Genomic DNA, 23,371 nt, shown 5'->3' with positions numbered 1-23,371 from the left:
ACAATTAATTTGTTTCATCTTCATAATTTTGTCATTATAAATTGAATCTTTAACAAAGAAAGTGGCCTCAAAACCTTGGTTAAAAGGACATACCGGATACTCTTAAATAGGAGTTGATAAACTATATAACCTATAGCCTCTTTTTGTAAAGGCTGTGTTTAAGAATGGCTTTTACATTTTGAAAGAGCCCTTTAAAATGAAAGAAGAATATGCAACAGAAACCATATGTGGCCCACAAACCCTAAAATATTTATCATCTTGCCTTTTATGGGAAAAGTTTGCTTACCCCTGCTCTTAAATAATAGACTCATATGTCAGCCAATATTGGACAGATACCAGTCTGTATCAGGGATGCCAAGTTAGAATTTTTAAGACTCTTTTTAGTCTAGAAGCAGATGTTTTCATGAAAATAGAGTGTTAACCTATGATCTGGGATGACTAGAATTGATTATACAGGACTGAGTAAATTGGAGAGTAATTGGAGACTGAGTAAATCTGATTGTGATTATTTTTTTCAGAATATCGTTGATTTTATTTTTGTGATGGTTACATGATAAAGCTCTTTACCTTTCTCTGACCTATAATTTAGTAGACTATACTAGTGCAAATCTGAGTGATATATTCTTTAAATGGTAGTTTGCTCTCTTTGATCCCTTAGAATTTAGGTACAGTTGCCTTTTACTGAGATTGTTTTACTGCCCATTGACAATATGTATATTTACATAGGTTCAGTAAGAATTTTTCCTTTTTACCAGGTTACAATTAGGCAAATTTGAAGATAAATCTCATTTAATTAGATGTGAAAAGCTCACCATTAAGGAATAAACGTAACACTTCATGAGTGGAGCCTGTGTCCACAAAGTCCTCCTGAGAACCTAACCTTGGACCTCTTGTGTGGCATATAGGAGCCTAGCCTGCAGTAAGTGAGGAAGGTCACTTCTTGTAGATCTGCATGACTTCAGGTAGAGAAGAATTTACTTGTATTTGTAGGTGTACCACAGATGAAGCCAGTGGTGTTTTGTTTTTTTTCTTTTTTGGCTTCTGTGGCTTTGAGTTAGAAGCAAATAGTAATTTTTAAGTTTCTGGAATAACAGAGGCTATTGAAAATAAAATTCCAAATTTCTTGTGAATTCTTCGGGCAGCAGTGATTATTATGACTTTGTAACTATTGATACCATGTGGCTCTAGATTTGCTTTCTATAGTACAAGGAGGTTTATGTAGTATATGTTGGTATTAACATTTCTTACTATACCTGTGTAAATCAGTCCAAGAAGCAGAGTAGCTTGTATATGTGTAATCAAGAATAATTTTAAATGTTGTGATTGTAAGAGGAGATTTAAAAATTATCCAAAATTTGAAGAGACAAAAAAGCATAAAATGTTGTTTGAATATCCTGCCAGGTGTTGTCTGGCCAGTACTCCTGGGGATTCTAGGGATGTATATCTTTGATTTGCTACCCTTTCTTAAAATTTTTATTAGTTTATTTTTTTCGCTATCCTGGGTCTTCGTTGCTGCACTTGGGCTTTCTCTGATTGGCAGCAAGTGGAGGCTACTCTCTAGCTGTGGCGCGTGGCTTCCCGTTGTAGTGGCTTCATTGGTTGTGGAGCGTGGGCTCCAGATGTGCAGGCTTCAGTAGCTGTGGTTTGTGGGTCCTAGAGCTCAGGCACAGTCGTTGTGGCACTCGGGCTTAGTTACCTGGCAGCATGTGGAATCTTTCTGGACAAGGGATCAAACCTGCTTTGGCAGGCAGATTCTCAACCTCTGGCCCACCAGAGAAGTCCCTGCTACTTTTGATTAGGCTTTTTTACAACTTGTTAAACGTGGGCTTTAACTTGTAGAAAACTGACAGTGCAAACAATTCTTGTCTGATGGCAATGAAAATTAATTTCATGTAATAAGATACTCAGATTATTCCTGTCAGGAGAAAAGATATCCCCGGAGGTTGCGGTTTTATTGCCCTCAGTTGGCAGTCTTACACAGCCACTCTTCTCAGCCATGCTAAGTACTTTACTAACTTCATTTCTTTTAGTGCCAGTTTTGTCATCTAGTTGTCTCATTAATTAGTTAAATAACTTTTGGCAGTTACTAAAATTGTGTTTTGTCTTCTGGTGACCACTGTTTCTGTTGTTTTCTGTTTTTGTCTTTGGTTTTCAGTGGTTTTGCTATGATGTGCATAGTTGATTTTCCTTTGTACCTTCTGGGGTTCATAGTGCTTTTCTAGAACCTGTGATTTGGTGTTTTTCATCAGTTTGGGAAAGTTCAGTCATATTTTCTTTTGACCTGTCTTCCAATTCACTAATATTATTGCTCTCAGACAAGAATCATTTGGAATTGTTGTGTTACCTGATTCCTCTGATGTCTGTTTTTATAGTCTGTTGTTGTTTTGATTTTAATACATTGTCTTTTCTCCTCACATGCCTGATTATTTTATTGTGTTCATGCATTGAATAGGAAAAGTAATAGATATGCTATGATACCTGAATGATTTTACCCTCCTTTAGAAAGGGTACTTGTTTTTGACAGGTAGCTAAGGACACAGATAATCCAATCAAGAATTGAATTGATTAGGAGTTGGGCCTGGGAAAGCTGGATAATTTCCAATTCACTCCTTCTTCTGGGATGCAGCCTTTCAGGGTCACTATTCATATCTGAACTTATAAGGGATAACCCCCCCTAGCTCCCACACCTTTAACTTGGACCCTGAACTCAAATTTTTATTCTCCTTAGTTGTCCTGTGACTCTATCGAAATTCATGCTCGGCTTGCCAGCCTGTCAGCTGCTTCTTAACTATTAAATAAATGATCCTAAAGTAGCTCCACGTATGGTGCTCACCTTTCTGAGTTTTCCTCTCCTACATTTTTATCCTGTAAATGTTTACTACCTACCTTGTTTGCATTTTTTGTTTCCGAAAAGACTTGCTTTGTGTATTTTGTCCAGTTTTTCTCAATAGTTAGAATTATCTAGACTACCATAATAGAATTATCTAATCTACCATTTAAATTTAAAATATTTATACAATTAGTACATGAATACATACTCAGTATATACAGAAGTTCATAGAATTAAAATTGAAGGTCTTTCTTATCACTCTTGGCCCAACCAGTTCCTCATTCCAGAGTAACCACTATGTTTGATGTCCTATTTATGATCACTTCCCTTCCTCCCCTTCCAATTAAAAAGGAGAAGGGTTTTTTTTTTTCATTGAGAGGAAAAATCTCTAGAATTTAAATAACTACAGAGTGCCTTAGGTTTAACTCAATATGAAGTTTAAGCTTATATATCAGACATGGCCTTTTTCTTTTTTTTCCTTTTTTCAGTTTAACTTAACACTTAACAATGCAAAACTTTTCCATAGAATAAATCTTTTTTATCATTTAAAGATCTAAAGAATTTTTCAATTTTATAATAATTTTAGATTTGTAGAAAATTTGCAAAGATAATAAAGAAAACTCCTGTATACCCCTCACTTAGTTTCTCTTAATGTTAACATCTTACATAACCGTGGTACATTTGTCAAAACTTAGAAATTCACATTGGTATATTACTGCTAATTAAACCATAGGTTTTATTTAGGTTTCGCCAGTTTTTCTACTCATGTTCTTTCTTTTGTTCCAGGATTCAGTCCACGATACCCCCTTGCATTTAGGGCCTTTTCTGTTTTGAAGTCTCTGCACAATTGACATGTATGCTGTCTAGATTCCAGAGACCCAGTTAGTGATAAGTTTAGAATAGGTATTCAAGATTTATATATGAGAGTAAGTGCTTGGGAATTTTCACTGTGTTATCTAAGAGAAATATGTTGGTTGATTCTTAGAGTAGATTTTGAAGATTGCGCTCTTGTCTCTTTATAGCAGGATCTGAACATCTAGTCTTCATGTCTGGAATTTTGATGTATGGTTTATTTAAAATTGATCAGTGTAAAGAGACTATTGCCACTCAAACTCTCAAAGTCAGTTTATTAATTTGTGATATGAAGGTTCCAGTAGGAAAGACTCTGGAGAAAATAAGATTAGAAAGTAGATTTTTTAAGTACATCAGAATCAAGTGCAGTGTTTACCCAAATAAGTTCCTTGACACCACTTCTGTAAGATAATAGCTTAGAAAAATGGGTCCCCAATAAGGTAAAGAAAAATTTTTTAACTCTAGGACTTACCACTGCCTTTAATATGATAGTATGATGTGTATGTGCCCTAGGGAAGGGTATGTTACACAGAATTTCCAAAACTTACCACATCACATAATTTTTTTTTTTTTTTTTAATGGGAAGTAGTGGGAGCCATCTTAACAGAAAACTTTTTGGAAACCTTGGTTTAAAGAAAGCCCTTTTGGGGAAGTAACTACCTTACTTGAATCTTCCAGATGCTCTTGATAACTGAACAGTTTGATTCAGCAAACATTTATTGACGACTTTCTACATGCCAGGCCCTATGGCTAAGTCTGTTTTTCAGGTCACATCTTTATGAATTAATTAGACACTATATGGACTTCTGTCCAAGTCTCCTACTTTCCTTCTGCAGTTAACATTTCTGTTCTTTAAGTTAAATAAATATTTAAATTTATAAATGCATGGTTTCTTTGAAGTTAGAACCTTTAGCAGTAGGTCCTACTCTTTCAACACCAGAAACTTCAGATTATCTATAGGCATACATCATTTTACTGAGCTGTATTTTATTGTGCTTCTCATATGCTGAATTTTTTTCTTTTTTTCTTTTTTTTTACAAATTGAAGGTCTGTGGCAGCCCTGCATCAAGTAACTTTTTGCTTGATGTGCCATTTTTCAACAGCCTTCGCTCACTTTGTATCTCTTTCATTTTGTTAATTCTCACAATATTTCAGACTTTTTCATTACTATTTTTATACTAATCTGTGGTCAGTGATCTTTAATGTTACTACAAAACAGCTTGGTGAAAGCTCAGATGATGGTTTGGAGTTCTTAGCAATAAAGTATTTTTTTTTTTTTTTTGCAATAAAGTATTTTTAAGTTAAGATATGTACATTGTTTTTACAGTGTATTATTTATACACTGTTATATGTTTTGTTATATATTATATATCACATTATTACACAGTATAGTATAAACATTACTTTTATATGCACCGAGAAATCAAAAAATTAATGTGACTTGCTCTATTGCAATATTTGCTTTATTTCAGTGGTCTGAAACCAAACCTATAATACCTTCAAGGTATACCTGTGTATCTGTGATCAAGGTGAATCATGGCCCCATCTAGTGAAATTGATGTTATTCCTCATCAGGTTGAGACTGTTCCCACCATCTTTGATGACACCTTCTGAGTACTTGCTAAGGCATTTGTGACTGCTTCATGAATGCTTTTTTGTATTTTAATTACACAACAACCTGTAGCTTCACTATCTATAAATAAATTTGGAAGGGTGTATTCTTTGGGCAGTTTATTTTCATTAGGCTTCTCCCCTCTTTTTTATTAAACAGATTATGTTAAATTCTAAAAAGATTTTTAAAATCCTCACTTTTTAATGGAAAAAAAAAAAAAGTTGAAGTGTTAAGTCACTCAGTCATGTCCAATTCTTTGCAACCCCATTGACTATAGCCCACCAGGCTCCTCTGTCCATGGGATTTCCCAGGCAAGAATACTGGAGTGAGTTGCCGTTCCCTTTTCCAGTGGATCTACCCAACCCAGGGATCGAACCTGGGCTTCCCCATTGCAGGCGGATTCTTTACTGTCTGAGCAAATAAGTATTTTAATTTTTTCCTGTATTTGCCTTCTGCTTGCCAGGATACAGGATTTTTTTGTCTTCCAATTTTTTTTCTTAATATAAAACATTTTTCTACTTTTTAAACATAGTCTTAACAGGTTTTAAATATCTTGTCATATTGATATATTTTATTTAACACTTTCCCCAATTTTTACATTTAGGCTGTTTCCAGTTTTTTTTTCTGTTTTAAATAAGCTGCAATTTAAGCATGTAGCTTTTGGTTTTATTGAGTTACTACATTAGGCCACATAAATAACCAATTGTGGAATTCCTTGGTCAGAGGGTATTATGACCTTTATTGATTTTGCCACATAACTGCTATTAAAAGACAAATTGCAAGTGAAAATATAAATAAATAGCTTTGTGTTTGGCTTCTGAAATTTATGTGGTTTTTCTTAATAAGTCACAGTGTGTGTAGATTTGCCTCAGCCAGGTGCAGATTAAGTTCAACTGGTGGTCATCAGGGTGTTAATTGATTACTTTAATAGTGCCCTCTGCAGAACCATCAGACAGAGTTTAAAGTTGTTCCAGATCCCTTCATTGTGTTTAGATTTATTTATTTCACAGTCTGTGCTGGGTCAGTGTAAGGAGCATTGTTGAGATGTGACTCAAATGCTTTTTGTTTGTAACTTCCTTTCTGTAGCCTTCATTGGGGTTTTAAGAGACATTTCCTTTCTCAATTTTTAAGAAAATTTAAGAATGACTTAGGAAAAACATTAAATTATATTTTATTCTATTACAGGGGAACATTGTTCTTACAGATTATGAGTACCTAATTTTAAATATCCTAAGATTTCGAACTGATGAGTCTGATGATGTTAAATTTGCTGTTCGTGAACGCTATCCAATTGATCATGCTAGAGCTGCCGAACCGTTGCTTACCTTGGAAAGGTAACATGTTTTGTTTATTAACTCATTTCATACTGTATTAGATAGTAAAATAGATTATACGTCAGGATATGAAAGAACTGTCACATAAGGAAATAATGTGTTTACTTGCATAAAATAAATTTGGACTGCTTGAATTATACAAATGTGCACTTGAATGTAAGCAGTTAAGCCTTATTTGGGAGTAGCAAGTGTATAAGTTTGTTGTTACGTCAGATGTTTATAATTTCTTGTTTATAAGTTTGTTACAAACTTATAAGTTTATAAGTTTGTTGTTACATCAGATTTTATAATTTCTTGATGAAGTGAGGGGACTTATTAGCTATTCTTTAAGAAGACAATGGATATCTTGGCAGAGTGCGAAAGGAGATAGAAATTCTGGTTTAGCTAAAAGAAATAGGAATATGGTGAGATAAGGTTCTGACTGTAGCTGTAATCTTCTGACTGGAAGACTTTGCTGACTAAGAGGCTACAACAGTGGTTTTCAAAGTTTAGCGTGCATCAGGATCAACTAGAGGGCTTGGTAAAATACAGACTCCATGCACCATTCCCCCTCTATTTTTTGATTAAGTAGTTCTGGTGTAGGTCCTGGGAATTTACATTTCTAAGAAGTTTGTAGATGAAGTTGATGCTGATTAGGGGGTTGTAATGGCCCACAGCATCCTTGAGTTCTTTCTAAATGCTTAATTAGGTAAAGCCATTTCAGGTGTTAAGGTATATTACCAGGGAGGGATTAATTGGGAGATTGGAATTGACATGTACACACTACTGTGTACAAAATAGATAACTAACAACATGCAGAAAGCACAGGGCATTCTACTCTACTGTGTAGTGATCTATATGGGAAAAGAATCTAAGAGAAAGAGTATCCACTGTGTAGGTATAACTGATTCACTTTACTGTACACCTGAAACTAACATTTTAAATCAACTATACTTCAATACAATTTTTTTAAAAAAGATGGTAACACCAATCTCCACAAACTACGTTTAACTGTTGCATAAAAATGTGTCTTTTCATGTCATATGAGCACACTGATGACAAGCAGTATGACTTAGTTGAAAAAATATTGGGTTTCTTTGGAAAACTTGGTTTCGAGTCCCAGCCTGCTGATCAGGAACCTAGTAACCTTAGATAAATTACTTTTATGACTCCACCCCCCCCACCCCCACCTTTTTGTTTTCAACCTATAGAGTAAACTAACTCTTCTTATATTTTAGGATATTTTGAAGATCAGGTAAATAGATGCATGTCAAAGTATTGTGAAGATTTCTGTAAGATCTGTTAAATATAAGATAGTAAGGGGTGTGTTAATTTTGTTTCACAGATTGACTGAAATACTAGCCGGTGCACCCAAGGGTGAACTATTGAAGAGAGTTCTTAACCCATTACTTCGTGAGTAATCCTACATAGAGCAACAAAGTATTTGTAAAATAATAATGGTTTTCAGGAATATATTTAACGCATTCAGATCTAGTTCTAGTAGAAATTTAAATCTAGTAGAAAATTAGAACAACTTGATAAGTGTAGAAAGGAGTTTAAAATGATCTTTAGAGTAAAGAGAGGTTTATTTTCAAAGAAAGAGAAATTTATGGTACTGTATGAACTTTGACCGTTACCTTTTAGGTCTTATTTCACAGCAATATAGTTATATAAACTAATAGTATGTTATCTAGTACTTGATTGCTAGCTGTAGTTTTCTAAGAAATCAGTTGGTATTTTTCAGTGTCATAAGCTTTTTGGTTTAATAACCCACTTAGCTTGGTTGGGTTTTCTTTGTTTTTGCTCTTTGATTTTTATTGGTGAGTCTCAAGAGGATTCCAGGATCTGCCTGGTACTGTTGATAACCAGCATAAAGATTTTCCAATAAACTTTTATACTTGAGAAAAAAGTCATCACTTATCCCTGTATTAAGGAATCTGAAAAGGACGTATGAGAAGACAGGTACCATTGATTACTAAAGAAGTTACTCTTCCTCTCCTGTGAAATTAGAATGCATTAAGAAGTTATCTTTAAAACTTTCCATTAGTTAGTATAACATGTGAAAATTTGTAGGTTTGGATTTTTCAATAGAAAAATTTTTATTCTGTTTCTATTCTGTTAATGTGGTATATTACATTAACCAGTTTTTGGATGCTAAACCAACCTTGCATCCCTGGTTTATAATCCTTTTATATGTGGCTAAATTACATTAAATTCTTGTAACTTTTACACCGACTTCCACAGGTTTATTGTCTCAAATTTTTATAAGTAATTTCTAGTAACTCATTTCTGATAACATTTCAAAATAAGTAAACTAATTGTTATTTTTACTGGTTACTGCTATTGAGTAGATGACTTATATTGGGATATACATTAATATTATATTTTGAATGTGAAATTTTATAGGAAAATACTACAAATAATATCCTTTGCTTTTATAGCGTATGGGCCAGCTCTCATTGAGCACTGTCTCATAGAAAATGGATTCCCTGCCAATGTCAAAGTGGATGAAAAATTTGAAAGTAAAGGTATATGTGCATGTTACAAGTTTTGCACATTTTTATTTATTTCATTTTTTTAAACCTATGAAAATTATTTCTGGGAAAGGTAATCAGTGAATGCATAGTTTTAAACTTAAAAAGAATTTGACCTATGAGTATTCTGTCCATATGATATTCCTGACTTTGTACTCTGTGACATTTTATCCCTAGTAACATGCAGTTTAATCTTTTGATCTACCCTATTAACTTTCAATTATGAAATATTCTCCCTCCCTCCCCCTAAATTTTAGAAGGGGTTACTGCACTTGAGACAATCTCTGGAGGCTTGAAGGAGTTGAATTATTCACCTTCAGACTCAGCACCTGAGGTGTTTCTAGAAGTAGCATTATTTATGCATTTTAACTCTGTAAATGCTGTGCTGTGACTACATAATGAATTAGGCTTTTGTAACTACTTAAATTCACCTTCTAGATTAATTAAACTTAAATTAACTTCCAGATTAGGATAATAAAAAATTATAGGAAATATAAGGAAAATGGAAGATTTGGTCTTTGACAAATTTTTATCTGCAGATTATCATGTAAAATGTAAAAAAAATCATTTTTGCTATTTATGTTTTGGGATTATATATTATTTCTTAAGGTTTAGGGATCATTTTTATGCTGTCAAAATTTTTTGTGAGTTTAAAAATACAAACTGAATGTTTGAAATGAATGATTTAGTTTCTGAAATATATGAATTCAGTGCAGTCCAGTTCAAAATGCTAACAGGTGGTATTGCTAATTTTGGTATTACACTTCCTTTTTAAAATCTATATGTGCAATAAAAAGCATATAAAAATGTTCAGGAAAACTCTGGAAAATAATAGTTACTATGATAGAGAATAATCTTTTCATAGATTAAAATGCATTATGAAACTGTAGTAATTAAGTTTTGGGAGAAGGAATACACAGCATAAAGAATTCAGAAACAAGCCCAAATATATGTGAGACTTTAGCATATGAACAGAAGTACCTTTCAGATCATGTGGGGAAAGATGGATTCAATAAAAGCTGTTGGGACAACAACTGACCAAGATATATTCTTATTTAATACATTGATTATAAGCATGAAATAACTAATTTTCTTAAATAACTTTATTATTTCATAAGCACTTTGTATTTTCTGCATAGATGTTTAGTAATAGCTAATGGACAGTTGATTGGTACTCATTCTTTCCTTTCTTATTTCCCTATTAGATGTTGAAAAGGTACTTGTTTGTCTACAGAAAGCAGAAGAGTATATGAAAACAACATCCAGCTTCAATGGAAAGGTGCCACATAATACTTGCTATATATTGTTGAGGCTTAGATATTAGAATTTTCACTGAAGGATCAGCATATGTAAATTTTTTGTTGTAATTTGGAAATTTAACACCTATAATATGCTTATTCTAGGGTAGTTTTTTTTTTTTTTTTAAATTGCTGTTGGTTTCTGATTTTTGTTCTGTTTCTTAAATCTTCTACAAAGCACTGGGTCAGTATCAGCACTCTCAGAAATTTGAGGAATTTGAAGATATTTCCTCAGGTTGATTTTTAGATAGGAAAGCACATTTTAATTTGCCATCGCTTTCTAAAAATTTACTAACATCTTTTTAATTATTAAATATCTGCTGAATTACCTCATATCTTGTTTTTCTTTCCTATTCCAAGTATAACTTCACTTACAAAAAGGTTTAGGAAAAGTTCTGATTAATTATAGCTAAATCAGTCCAAATGTACCCTTCACCCAGTTATTAAAATGAACTAAAATTTCCTACCAGCAGTGTGAACCAAAGACTTTTTCTGCTGGAAGTAAAGTGCTTTTGGCTCTTTAAAATTGCAGAACATCTGAAAAATGGAAGAAAAAAGCAAAATGCACATGTATAATCCTACTACTTTATCAAATCATTAATATTCATTTTCTTTATTCCCTGATTTTCTCTTGTCCATGTGAATTAGTAGGTTCTAATGATTCTTACTGATCTTTAAAAACATCATTTTGAGAAGTGATACAATCAATAGACAAATCCTACTGATTATTTTTAACTAGAATAATTTTATAAGCTAATAAAGTCAGTATCATTCAAGGAAAGTAAATCTTTGTTAATTATAAATAGAAATTAGTTTTAATGTTGGATTTTTGTAGGGGTATATCATTCAGAAAAGGGAAATAAAACCAAGCCTGGAAGTAGATAAGCCAACTGAAGACATACTCACGTAAGTATGTAGGCATGGGTCTGTTTGCTTTGGGTGTTCATTAATGTTCTTGAATGTGATATAGTAAATATGTTTTACAGGTATGAGGAATTTCATCCTTTCTTGTTTTCTCAACATTCACAATGTCCATATATAGAATTTGAATCATTTGACAAGGTGGGTTTTCTGATTCTGTTTTTTGACCAGTTAGCATGATATGAATTAGATTAATCCAGCTTCCTTTGAGAAATTGAAAATATTTTTGCTCTACAATCACTATTAATCTGGACATTAAAAATCACTGAGATCACAGATACAGACTGTTGGAAAAGTTTGTTGCCACTTTATTTTAAGATGAAGGACCAAAGATCTGAACTTAATTTGATTCTTGACTGTTTAACTGTATAATACATTTACTGGAAATCTGCTCAAGTTCATCAAGTGGTTTTATGAAACAAAATGGACTCTAAAATTCTTGTGTGAAAGTTGATGCAGAGACTATATTTTTCGGGATTTTTTTTCAGCTGGTTGATTGTCTTTTTCTTTTTTTTTTTGATAAGGCCGTAGATGAATTTTATTCCAAGATAGAAGGTCAGAAAATAGATTTAAAAGCTTTACAACAGGTATGGCATTATTAAAAACATTTATATTAAACCTTAAGTGTGGTTTATATAAAACCACACTTTAATATAAATAACATTATATTTAATATAATTTATTATATTAAATTTATTTAATATAAACTGGACTTGTGTGGTTTGCTGGGTAGGTGATGCTCTCATACAGGAATGGGTAGCCTTTTAGAAGTAGTATGAGAATGCCCTGATCTCTTGGGATACTGATAAAGGTCCAGGGGAACCAGTGTTAAACAGACAAAAACCCCACTCATTTGCTCTGTCAGAATATAAGATAACTCTCTAAACCAGAAAATACAGTGACAAGGAGGCTTGTTATTTATTCCCTAGTATGATTTGCTTTATTACAACTACCCAGAGCTTCTCAAACTTTGCTGTAAAAGGAATAGTGTTTCAAGGAGGAGATTTTTAAATGGGCCAAAGGAGTGAAAATGAAGTGAAAGTTGCTCAGTGATGACCAACTCTTTGTGACTCCATGGACTGTAGCCTGCCAGGCTCCTCTGTCCGTGGAATTCTCTAGGTAGGAATACTGGAGTGGGTTGCCATGCCCTTCTCCAGGGCATCTTCCCAACCCAAAGATCAAACCCAGGTCTCCCGCATTGCAGGCATATTCTTTACCATCTGAACTACCAGGGAAGCCCTGGGCCAAAGCAGAGGAAAGTTTTTTCAATACATATGTTAAAGTGGGCTTTTGAACTAGACCTTTAATATGCTTTGTGTGCATCATGACTCCACAAGGAAGGTTTAATATGCTGTGTTTTCCCAGCACATCTGACCATGTTTAAGGGGCTTTCACTGCAGAGAAGTTTTAGAAAATGACCACAGTCACTCGAGTTCAAGGAGATTTGATTTTTAAAAATATTCATAGGATCTTAAAATATGTGTGCAAAAACTTTACGTGAATGCCTGTGTCCTCCCTACCCTCAGTTGTTTTTTTAAAAAAATTAGTAAAAATCAGAATTTCAAAGCAGGTGGGTTACCAGTTACATAGTATGATTGCCATATGGTGGAAGCACTTTAGCAAGTAAACATGTTTAAGGGTAACATTGAACCCCATATTTTTATGTGTATCAGAATACACATGGATTATATTAGCATTTGTTGTGCATTCTTTTAATAGTCACCATTCTTACAATTTAAGTATTTTTAATATTATATCCAGCATGCAAATATTCATTAATTGGTGATGCTGTGACTATTGTGAAAAATCAGCTCCCATATCAGTAAGTTGTGTGGAACTTAAAATGTAAGTTCCAGGTGATAAAATGGTACACAGTCATCCCTCACTGCCTGCAGTGGATTGTTCCAGGAGCCTCTGTGGGTACCAGAATCCAAGGATTTTACAAAATGGTATAGTACAATGAATATAGTCGGCCTCCCATATCTGTAGGTTTTGTATCTGCAGAAACTGAGTACGGACTATATTAAAGGTCAGATAACTACCATCAACCTTTGTATAGTAAATTTAGGAAAAAGAATAGATACAAATAAGAGAAATTAAAAGCAGCAATAAAATAAAAAGAAGCTATTTTAGGAACTCATGCTAAGGATGCATTCCCCCAAATTTTACATTTATGTCATAGAATTACATATGTCATTGAATTCTGCCTTGAATAACGCAAGGACATTAGGGACATATCTTAAATATACATTCCTATATAGCGAATGGGAGGTAGATGGTCAGGAGAGGTAATTTTGGAGCATCAACCACTTTGCGGTACGATAGACCTGGGGAGGTGGACTACAGGGAGCTCCAGCTGGCTAGTAGCAACATTGAGGAGGCATAAGTAGGGGTGGGAGAGAGTCTCGGGAGGTAAGAGAGAGAAGGTACAGATGGCAGAAGAAATCTGATTTTTAAAAATTCTGTTTTGTCAACAAAAGGAAAAACAAGCATTGAAGAAATTAGATAATGTGCGAAAGGATCACGAAAACAGATTAGAAGCTCTTCAGCAGGCACAGGTATCATGTTTAGCTTTCTTTCAGATACTTTTTAAAAAATGCGAACCTTAACTGACATTGAAACAAATGTTTTTTTGGCTTATTTCTTAAGGAAATAGACAAACTTAAAGGAGAACTTATAGAAATGAACTTACAAATAGTTGACAGAGCCATTCAGGTTGTTCGAAGTGCTTTAGCCAACCAGATAGATTGGACGGAAATTGGGTTAATTGTGAAAGAAGCCCAGGCTCAAGGAGACCCTGTTGCAAATGCAATCAAAGAATTAAAACTACAAACAAACCATGTAACAATGCTGCTAAGGTAAGTTTGATTCTTAGTTAAGCAGTTAATGTTTATTTTGCTATTTAATTTTTCACTGTATTCATTAAAAATTTATTTGAAAAATTTTCTTTGAAAATACTGGGAAACATTAATTTACATTAAAATAATGCAACTTTTTAAGTACTGTAGACCATTTATAATTTCATTGAGAAAAAAACTGAAAATAAGACAGTGATGTCATTGACGTTAGTGAAATACTATTGAATATTTTTAATAGAAATCCATACTTGTTATCAGAGGAGGAAGATGACGATGTTGATGGTGACATCAGTACTGAGAAAAATGAACCTGAACCACCAAAAGGAAAAAAGAAAAAGCAAAAGAATAAGCAACTGCAGAAGCCTCAGAAAAACAGGCCATTGCTTGTTGATGTTGATCTCAGCTTGTCAGCATATGCCAATGCCAAAAAGTAAGTCACAAATTTAAGTATGAATTAAATTTATTTTTTGGCTGTGTTGTAAGGCATGCGAAACTTCAGTTCCCTGACCATCAGGGATCAAACCTGTGTCCCCTGCAGTGAAAACATGGATTCCTAACCACTGGACTGCCAGGGAATTCCCATAAGTATAAGTTTTAGGTACAATATTATCTGCAGTAAATCTGTTAGGATATTAAGGATAAGTATTATTTTGACTATATATACTTTGGGGAAAAATACTTTTCAGAAAACATTTTAAAAACTTGTGCATTATTTAACTTTTTCATATACAACATACAAAACAAAGTTAACATAATGTGCAAAACTTGTTCTTAATTGTTTGAGAGTCTAAAATTATGAATAATGTAAATGGAAAACTCAAGTATAAAGATTTTATTTAAAATTAAGAGATCTATTTTTCTAGGTATTATGATCACAAGAGATATGCTGCTAAGAAAACGCAGAAGACTGTTGAAGCTGCTGAGAAGGTACTTAATATGTCTTAGAGTAAACGTTCATTGTTTTTCTCTGCCTTATTAATTTAATGGACTTAATTATTTCTTGGCAATCTCAAAAATGACAGAATGATCTCTGTCAAATCCCTTATGACTATACAGTGGAAGTGAGAAATAGATTTAAGGGACTAGATCTGATAGACAGAGTGCCTGATGAACTATGGATGGAGGTTTGTGACATTGTACAGGAGATAGGGAGCAAGACCATCCCCAAGAAAAAGAAATGCAAAAAAGGAAAATGGCTGTCTGAGGAGGACTTACAAATAACTGTAAAAAGAAGAGAGGCAAAAGATACACCCATCTGAATGCAGAGTTCCAAAGAATAGCAAGGAGAGAGAAAAAAGCCTGCCTCAGTGATCAATGCAAAGAAATAGAGGAAAACAATAGAATGGGAAAGACTAGAGATCTCTTCAAGAAAATTAAGAGATACCAAGGGAACATTTCATGCAAAGATGGGCTCAATAAAGGACAGAAATGGTATGGACCTAACAGAAGCAGAAGATATTAAGAAGAGGTGGCAAGAATACACAGAACTATACAAAAAAGATCTTCAGGACCCAGATAATCACGAAGGTGTGATCACTCACACTCACGAAGAGCTGGACATCCTGGAATGTGAAGTCAGGTGGGCCTTAGGAAGCATCACTATGAACAAAGCTAGGGGAGGTGATGGAATTCCAGTTGAGCTATGTCAAATCCTAACAGATGATGCTGTGAAAGTACTGCACTCAATGTGTCAGCAAATCTGGAAAACTCAGCAGTGGCCACAGGACTGGAAAAAGTCAGTTTTCGTTCCAATCCCAATGCCAAAGAATGCTCAAACTACTGCACAATTGCACTCATCTCACATGCTAGTAAAGTAATGCTTAAAATTCTCCAAGCCAGGCTTTAACAGTACGTGAACCGTGAACTTCCAGATGTTCAAGCTGGATTTAGAAAAGGCAGAGGAACCAGAGATCAAATTGCCAACATCCAATGGATCATTGAAAAAGCAAGAGAGTTCCAGAAAAACATCTATTTCTGCTTTATTGACTATGCCAAAGCTTTTGCCTGTGTGGATCACAACAAACTGTGGAAAATTCTGAAAGAGATGGGAATACCAGACCACCTGACCTGCCTCTTGAGAAACCTGTATGCAGGTCAGGAAGCAACAGTTAGAACTGGACATGGAACAACAGAGTGGTTCCAAATAGGAAAAGGAGTACGTCAAGGCTGTATATTGTCACCCTGCTTATTTAACTTATCTACAAAATACATCATGAGAAACGCTGGGTGGAAGAAGCACAAGCTGGAATCAAGATTGCCGGGAGAAATATCAATAACCTCAGATACGCAGATGATAGACACCACCCTTATGGCAGAAAGTGAAGAACTAAAGAGCCTCTTGAAGAATGTGAAAGAGAGTGAAAAAGTTGGCTTAAAGCTCAACATTCAGAAAAACTAAGATCATGGCATCCAGTCCCATCACTTCATGGGAAATAGGTGGGGAAACAGTGGAAACTGGCTGACTTTATTTTTCTGGGCTCCAAAATCACTGCAGATGGAGATTGCAGCCATGAAATTAAAAGATGTTTGCTCCTTGGAACGAAAGTTATGGCCAACCTAGACAGCATATTAAAAAGCAGAGACATGACTTTGCCAACAAAGGTCCATCTAGTCAAGGCTATGGTTTTTCCTGTGGTCATGTATGGATGTGAGAGTTGGACTTTGAAGAAAGCTGAGTGCTGAAGAATTGATGCTTTTGAACTGTGGTGCTGGAGAAGACTCTTGAGAGTCCCTTGGACTGCAAGGAGATCCAACCAGTCCATTCTGAAGGAGATCAGCCCTGGGATTTCTTTGGAAGGAATGATGCTGAAGCTGAAACTCCAGTACTTTGGCCACCTCATGTGAAGAGTTGACTCCTTGGAAAAGACTCTGATGCTGGGAGGGATTGGGGGCAGGAGGAGAAGGGGACGACAGAGGATGAGATGGCTGGATGGCATCACTGACTCGATGGATGTGAGTCTGAGTGAACTCTGGGAGTTGGTGATGGACAGGGAGACCTGGCCTGCTGTGATTCATGTGATTCATGGGGTCGGGAAGAGTCGGACACGACTGAGCGACTGAACTGAACTGAACTGAAAGCCCTTCTGGCCCATCAGGTCCTACACGATCTACTTCCCTTTGATCATATCACCTATTCTGTTACAACGGGGCTTCCCTGGTGGCTCAGTCAGTGAAGACTCCACATGCAGTGCTCGAGACTGGAGTTTGATCCCTGGTTGGAAAGATCCCCTGGAGAAAGAAATGGCAACACACTTCAGTATTCTCACCTGTAGAATCGCACAGACAAAAGAGCCTCGTGGACTGTAGTCCATGGGGTCACAAGAGTTGGACATGATTTGGTAACTACAGCACACAGTTACATACTCTTTCCAACTACAGTGGGATCTTAAGCTGTTCCTACAACAGTGGCCCATACTACTTTCTCAGGGCCTTTGCATTTGCTACTCTTTGTGCCAAGAACGTTCTTCCCTCAGATTTTTCGCGGTTGGATCCCCCTCTTCATTCATATGTCTGCTTAAATAAGCCTTTATCAGAAAGGCCTTTTTGGACCACTCTCAGTAAAAATACAACTGCCCTCAATTTCTCTTTGCTCTTTGTTTTTCTTGTTTAAAAACATACACCCCAACATATGATTATCTATCTTCTCTCTAGAATATGGATTGCATGAACATGGAATCTTTATCTGTTTTACTCATTGCTGTGTCCCAGTCCTTAGAATATTGCCTGGAACCTAGTCACACTAAAATCTGTTAAACGAATGGCCTTCATGACTTAGTTCTATCTTCCTCTCCAAGCTCATTTTTTGACACTTTACCCTGTGATTATACTTGCTGATCAAGCTGCCCTTTTCCTTATCTTTTTATTCTTTGCGTTGGTAATTCCATTAATCCTTCAGGCTTTAGCCTAAGTGCCATTTCCTCAGAAATAGCTTTGACCATAATCAATTATAAATCTAGATTCCCTTGTTATACTCTTGTAGCATCCCTGTAGCATTTACCATGTTTATTTGAATAATTATGTATTTATATATCTCTTCTCCTAGACACCAGTGACTTATTAATTGTTGTGTCTCTGACATCTAGCCCCAAACCTCCTGTATGGTTGCACTGATTATCTGGCAAACAAATGAACTGTTTGACCACCCCCCCCCTGCTTTTTTTGGTCAGTCTTGAGCAGATATTTGTTTAAAATCATTTTAATAGTTTTTTTCATTACTTTCATGTGCATGTTGTGTGTATTAATATATAGATTGTGTCATTTTGTGACATTTAAACTATTTCTTGCCCTATCATTTACTTGCTATTATTTAAATAAAATTTTCAGCAAATTACTTAAAAACTCTTTTCTTATAAATAGGCATTCAAATCAGCAGAAAAGAAAACAAAGCAAACCTTAAAAGAAGTCCAAACAGTTACCTCGATTCAAAAAGCAAGAAAAGTATATTGGTAAGTGTTTGTTTTTAAAATATATTTTGTTTTTATCAAATTTCTTCTACATGCACATTGTTTAGAACATCAAGCAGTTCTACAAAGCTTGTTAAAAACCACTAACCCCGCAAACTTTTGTAGCTAGCCGTCTGAGTTGTGGCATGTGGGCTCCCGAGAGGGCAGGCTCTAATAGTGTGGCATATGGCCTCTCGAGTTGTCGCCCGTGGACTTAGTTGCTCTGTGGCATGTGGGATCTTAATTCCCTGACCAGGGATTAAAACCATGTCACCTACATTGCAAGGTGGATTCTTTACCGCTGGACCACCAGGGATGTCTCTGCCTGCTCCTATTGCCTCCTCTCCCAAGGAAACTTTTAGTTCTTTTAGCTGATTCTTTTGCTGTGTACTTCCATTTCTCTTAGTAATATATTGCTGCCTAATTTTTCTGCTTTACACTCTATTAATAACTTCCCATTATGGAAAGATGAAGATTTTATTCTTTTCATTTGTGTTCCATTACATACACACACATCACCTAGCTTCTCAATATAGTTACAGCATAATTTTGTCAAGATTGATATTTTGGGTTAAGAGTATTATGGGTATTTAAATTGTAGTCACAGCTGGAGCATACAGTATTCTGCTTTCTTTTCCTTTCCTGCTCAGCATTTTATCTTCCCTGAAGTTAATAATTGTCTTGTTTCATTTACTTTCTTTTTCTTTTGTTCTTATTAGTAATCATGTTCAAATTCTCTTCCAAGTATGTTCAAACAATTGGAATCTTATCAGTATCATCTCCTTGCAGAAGTCTTCACTCGAGCTTTTTGATCTACTTTGTTCTAGATGGTTTCTCTAAGCATTTTAAATTCTCCTTTTATTATTATTCTGCAAGTTCTCTTTAACCTTTCTCTCCTGAATCTCAAACTTCCATTTTCTTTTTTGATGGACTGTGTGGTCTGGAAACTTCATGAAAACGGGTATGTAAGAGGTAAAGTTTTGAGGTCTCTAATGTAGAAAAAAATTATTTTACTCTTAACAGTTTGGACGGGTAAAATTCTGATTTGAAAATGTTTTCCTCAGAGTTTTGAAAAGGCATTTTCCATTGTATTAACTTCCAGATTTGATCTTGAAGTTTGATGTCATTTGACAGTTGAATTTTAATAGGAAACTTGTTTTTGCCTTTCTGTAAGCTTCTGGATCTTTTTTTTTTTTCTCTTAATTTTCCACAATTTCACAAGAATATAGGTTGGTAAGGATGTTTTTATCCTTATGATGGATAATTTGTGAGCCTTTTTTGTTTGGAAACTGAGAAATTTTCTTGAACTGTTTCTTAGAAAATCGCCTGCCCTCTGTTTGTTTTTTGTTTTGTGTTCTTTTTCTTTCTAAAAGTCTTATTTTGTACATATGGGACCCCCTCACCAGTTCTCCAGTTTCACGGCATTTTTTTTTCCATCTCTCTCTTTTTGTTCTGTATTCTGAGATTTTTTTTAACTTTATCTTCAATCCTTCCATTGAATTTTTGATCTTCTATTTCTTCCTATCATGTTTAAATTTTGAGCTATTTTTGGTTATTTCAATGTTACTTAAAAAACTTACTGTTTTTTTAATAGTATATTTCTTTATAACTGAGAATAGTTTTGCTATATTACATTTTATTTAGTATTCTTTTCTTAATAGGTCTGTCTTCTCCAAGTTTCTTTTTTCTATTTTTTGGTTTTGTCTCCAGTGTTCATTTGTGTTAATGTCTGGTGATCCTTGACTGTCTGCTCATGTTTTCTAGTAGAACTGTAAAATGCTGATTGGAAGTTCTTTGTGGTTTGTTGGACTTGTAAAATAATATGTGTGGTCTGTTTTCTGTGCAACTCTTAATTTCTTTTTGCCTCTTCAGCTGGTCTCATTTCCTAGAAAAGCTTCTTTTGCTTATGCTTGTAAAGTGAAGACTTGGCTGTCTCTGTTTTAGGAGCCCCATGGAAATAATAAGCCAGAGAGTCTTAGTATTCAGTATTTCATACATTTACTTAATTGCCCTATTTTTACATATTAATGTATGTAATCTGTGATTTATTTCCCCTAGTCCAGTGATCCTCTTTGTACCCTTTTTATAGATTTAATTTCTGGCATTTCTGTTAGGGGTAGTTACCACCATGTTCAAAGCTGGAAAGATCTAGGGAAGTTGTTACTTCTTAATCAGATTTTTAGCCAGCCTTTCTGTTTTAAACTTCATCTTAGCCTATTTCTAGCAGTACCTTGTGCTTTTTATGGGTCACACAAGTGTAAGTTGATTTGTTTCTTGACTTTTTGCACCATCATCTTAGGATTCAACTTCTTGAGTTAGCTTACTTGTCCGTTTATTTTCCGCCTTTCAAAATTTTTTTGCTTTTTTCTTTTCTCTCTAACATCTCTTGAATATCATTGACCTGTAATTTTCATTTCTCATAATGCTTTTGTTAGCTATTGATACAAGATTATATTATCTCATAAAACAACTGAGAAGTGTTCCTTTGTCAACTGTCCTTGATGGAAGTCATCTGAGATTTTCTTTATGGGAAAGTTTTTCATTACAGATTCAAATTCTTTAGTAAATAATAGGACCACTCTGATTTTCTAGTTTTGGTTAGCAGTGCTTTTCTAAGATGTTGTCTATTTTGTCCAAAGTTTGAAATTTATTCGCAAAAAGTTTATAATATCCAACTTAACTTTCTTTTCTTTTTTTTGGCTGTACCATGTGGCATGTGGGATCTTAGTTCTCTGGCCAGGGATCAAACCTGTGCCCCCTCTAGTGGCAGCGTGGAGTTTTAACCACTAGTTCATTAGGGGAGTCTTTCCACTTAACTTAACATCCCTAGAATCTTTAATTACTTCTCTGTTTTCATTCAAGAATTATTTGTGTCTTCTCTTTTTCTTAATTAATCTGACCAGAGGATTTTTAGTAGTATTAGGATCCTCAAAAAACTAGTTTTTAACTATTGATCTCCATATTGTGTATGTGCTATTTTAATAATTATTTTCATCTTTGTGCTTTTCTTTGGGTTTTTTTTTTTTGCATTTCCCTTTCTGATTTCTGGAAACAGAAGCTTAGTTCATTGATTTTTTCCCCCCTCCCTCAGCTTCTTTTCTAATAAATTTAAGCAATAAATTTATATCAGCATGGCTTTATCTGCATCTAAAGCATTTTGTTGTTTAATATTTTCATTATCTTTCATGTCAAGATATATTCTCATTTCCAGTGTGATTTCTCCACCCGTGCATTATTTAGAAGTATATGTCTTACTTTCTGAACATATTGAGAGGGGGATTGGTTATATTTTTGTTACTGATTTTTAGCTTAATTTGTATAATAGAGATGATATTCTATATCTCAGATATTTGATGTTCATTGAAACTTTCTTTCTGATCCAGTCTATTTATAGACAGCTTTATTTATAAATGTTTCATGTATAATTGAAAAGAATGTCTTTTTTATTGAGTACATTTCTTTAAATATCAAGTCAGGTTTATTAATCATGTTCAAATTTTTGGCACCTTTGATTCTTTTTAATGATTGTTTTTCTAATTACTGAGAGAGATGTGTTGAATATCATACAATTATGGATTGTCGCTCCTTTTGCATTTTTGTTTCACATATGTTAAGGCTAAATAGTTAGGTGCTACCAATATAGAACTGTTTTTATCTTTTCAGTGAATTGAGCCTTTTATTAATTTTAATGAAATGTCCTTTTAACTTACATCTATTTTATATGCGAGATGTTCAGACTGTTTCAACTGGTTGTGGTTAGTGTTTGCATGGTATTATCTTTTGCCATCATTGTATTTCAACATTTTTATATCCTTATGTTTTAAAGGATATATATATATCGTTTTTTCCCCAGTCTGACAGTCTTTGCATTTTACCTGGAAAAATGACTGTGTGTGTGTTAGTCACTCAGTCGTGTCCAACTCTTTGTGACCACATGGACTGTAGCCCACCAGGCTCTTCTGTCCATGAATTCTACAGGCAAGAATACTGGAGTGGATTGCCATTCCTTTCTCCAGGGGATCTTCCCAACCTGGGGCTCGAACCCAGGTCTTTCTCATTGAAGGCAGATTCTCGACCATCTGAGCCACCAGGGAAGCTCCAAGAGAATTGACTGTGTTTATATTTAATACAGTTTCTGATATATTTTGGTTTAAATCTACTGTCTTACTGTTTGCTTTCTATGTGTCCCATTCTATGTTCTTTTTTGTCTTCCTTGTTGCTTTCTTTTGATTAGTTGACTTTTTTTTTGGCCTGTTAGTTATGCATTCCTTTGTTAGGATGATTACAAAATACATCCTTAATTTACCTTTCTCATTCTTTTTGTCCTTATTGGGTATATGTCCTTTTACAAACCTTTTTATCATCAATAGGGAAGTGGTTAAATCCATAGTACATCCATTCAGCAATGAGGAAAATATATTTTTAAGTAAAAAGAGAAAAAAAGATGCAGAACAGTGTGTTGTGTCTAAAAAAAGAAAAGGATATAGTCTTAAATTTTGAACCATGTATATGTATTACTTAATAAAAAATCATTTTAGAAAATAAGAGTAGAATCCTTCTGCTGTTATATTTGATATAAGAGAGTTTCGTTTAATGCCTGTGCTCAACCTGTCATTTTTTTTTAAAATATTTATTTATTTGGCTATGCCAAGTCCCTTAGTTGCAGCATAAGGGGTCTAGTTCCTTGACCAGGGATCAAACCCAGTCCCCC

General features: G+C 34.5%; 1 protein-coding gene across 4 annotated transcripts in view; it reads left to right on the top strand.

The window, feature by feature from the left end:
* Positions 1-23,371, top strand: part of NEMF (nuclear export mediator factor) — a 56,039-nt gene that overhangs the window by 8,809 nt on the left and 23,859 nt on the right. For all 4 annotated transcript variants that reach the window (XR_003513076.1, XM_027553691.1, XM_027553692.1 and 1 more), the window contains exons 5-16: positions 6,480-6,628; positions 7,953-8,020; positions 9,049-9,135; positions 10,347-10,420; positions 11,275-11,345; positions 11,426-11,501; positions 11,885-11,947; positions 13,841-13,918; positions 14,010-14,218; positions 14,457-14,648; positions 15,082-15,145; positions 18,575-18,663. Coding sequence is in view for 3 of the 4 variants with exons in the window: in XM_027553691.1 (XP_027409492.1) it covers positions 6,480-6,628; positions 7,953-8,020; positions 9,049-9,135; positions 10,347-10,420; positions 11,275-11,345; positions 11,426-11,501; positions 11,885-11,947; positions 13,841-13,918; positions 14,010-14,218; positions 14,457-14,648; positions 15,082-15,145; positions 18,575-18,663 (1,220 nt within the window). In the remaining variant the exon portion in view is untranslated. The remainder of the gene's footprint in view (positions 1-6,479; positions 6,629-7,952; positions 8,021-9,048; positions 9,136-10,346; positions 10,421-11,274; positions 11,346-11,425; positions 11,502-11,884; positions 11,948-13,840; positions 13,919-14,009; positions 14,219-14,456; positions 14,649-15,081; positions 15,146-18,574; positions 18,664-23,371) is intronic.

This window comes from Bos indicus x Bos taurus, chromosome 10 (genome assembly GCF_003369695.1).
Source record: "Bos indicus x Bos taurus breed Angus x Brahman F1 hybrid chromosome 10, Bos_hybrid_MaternalHap_v2.0, whole genome shotgun sequence".
NCBI classification, from domain to species: domain Eukaryota; kingdom Metazoa; phylum Chordata; class Mammalia; order Artiodactyla; family Bovidae; genus Bos; species Bos indicus x Bos taurus.
This window is presented reverse-complemented; position numbering and strand designations above follow the sequence as displayed.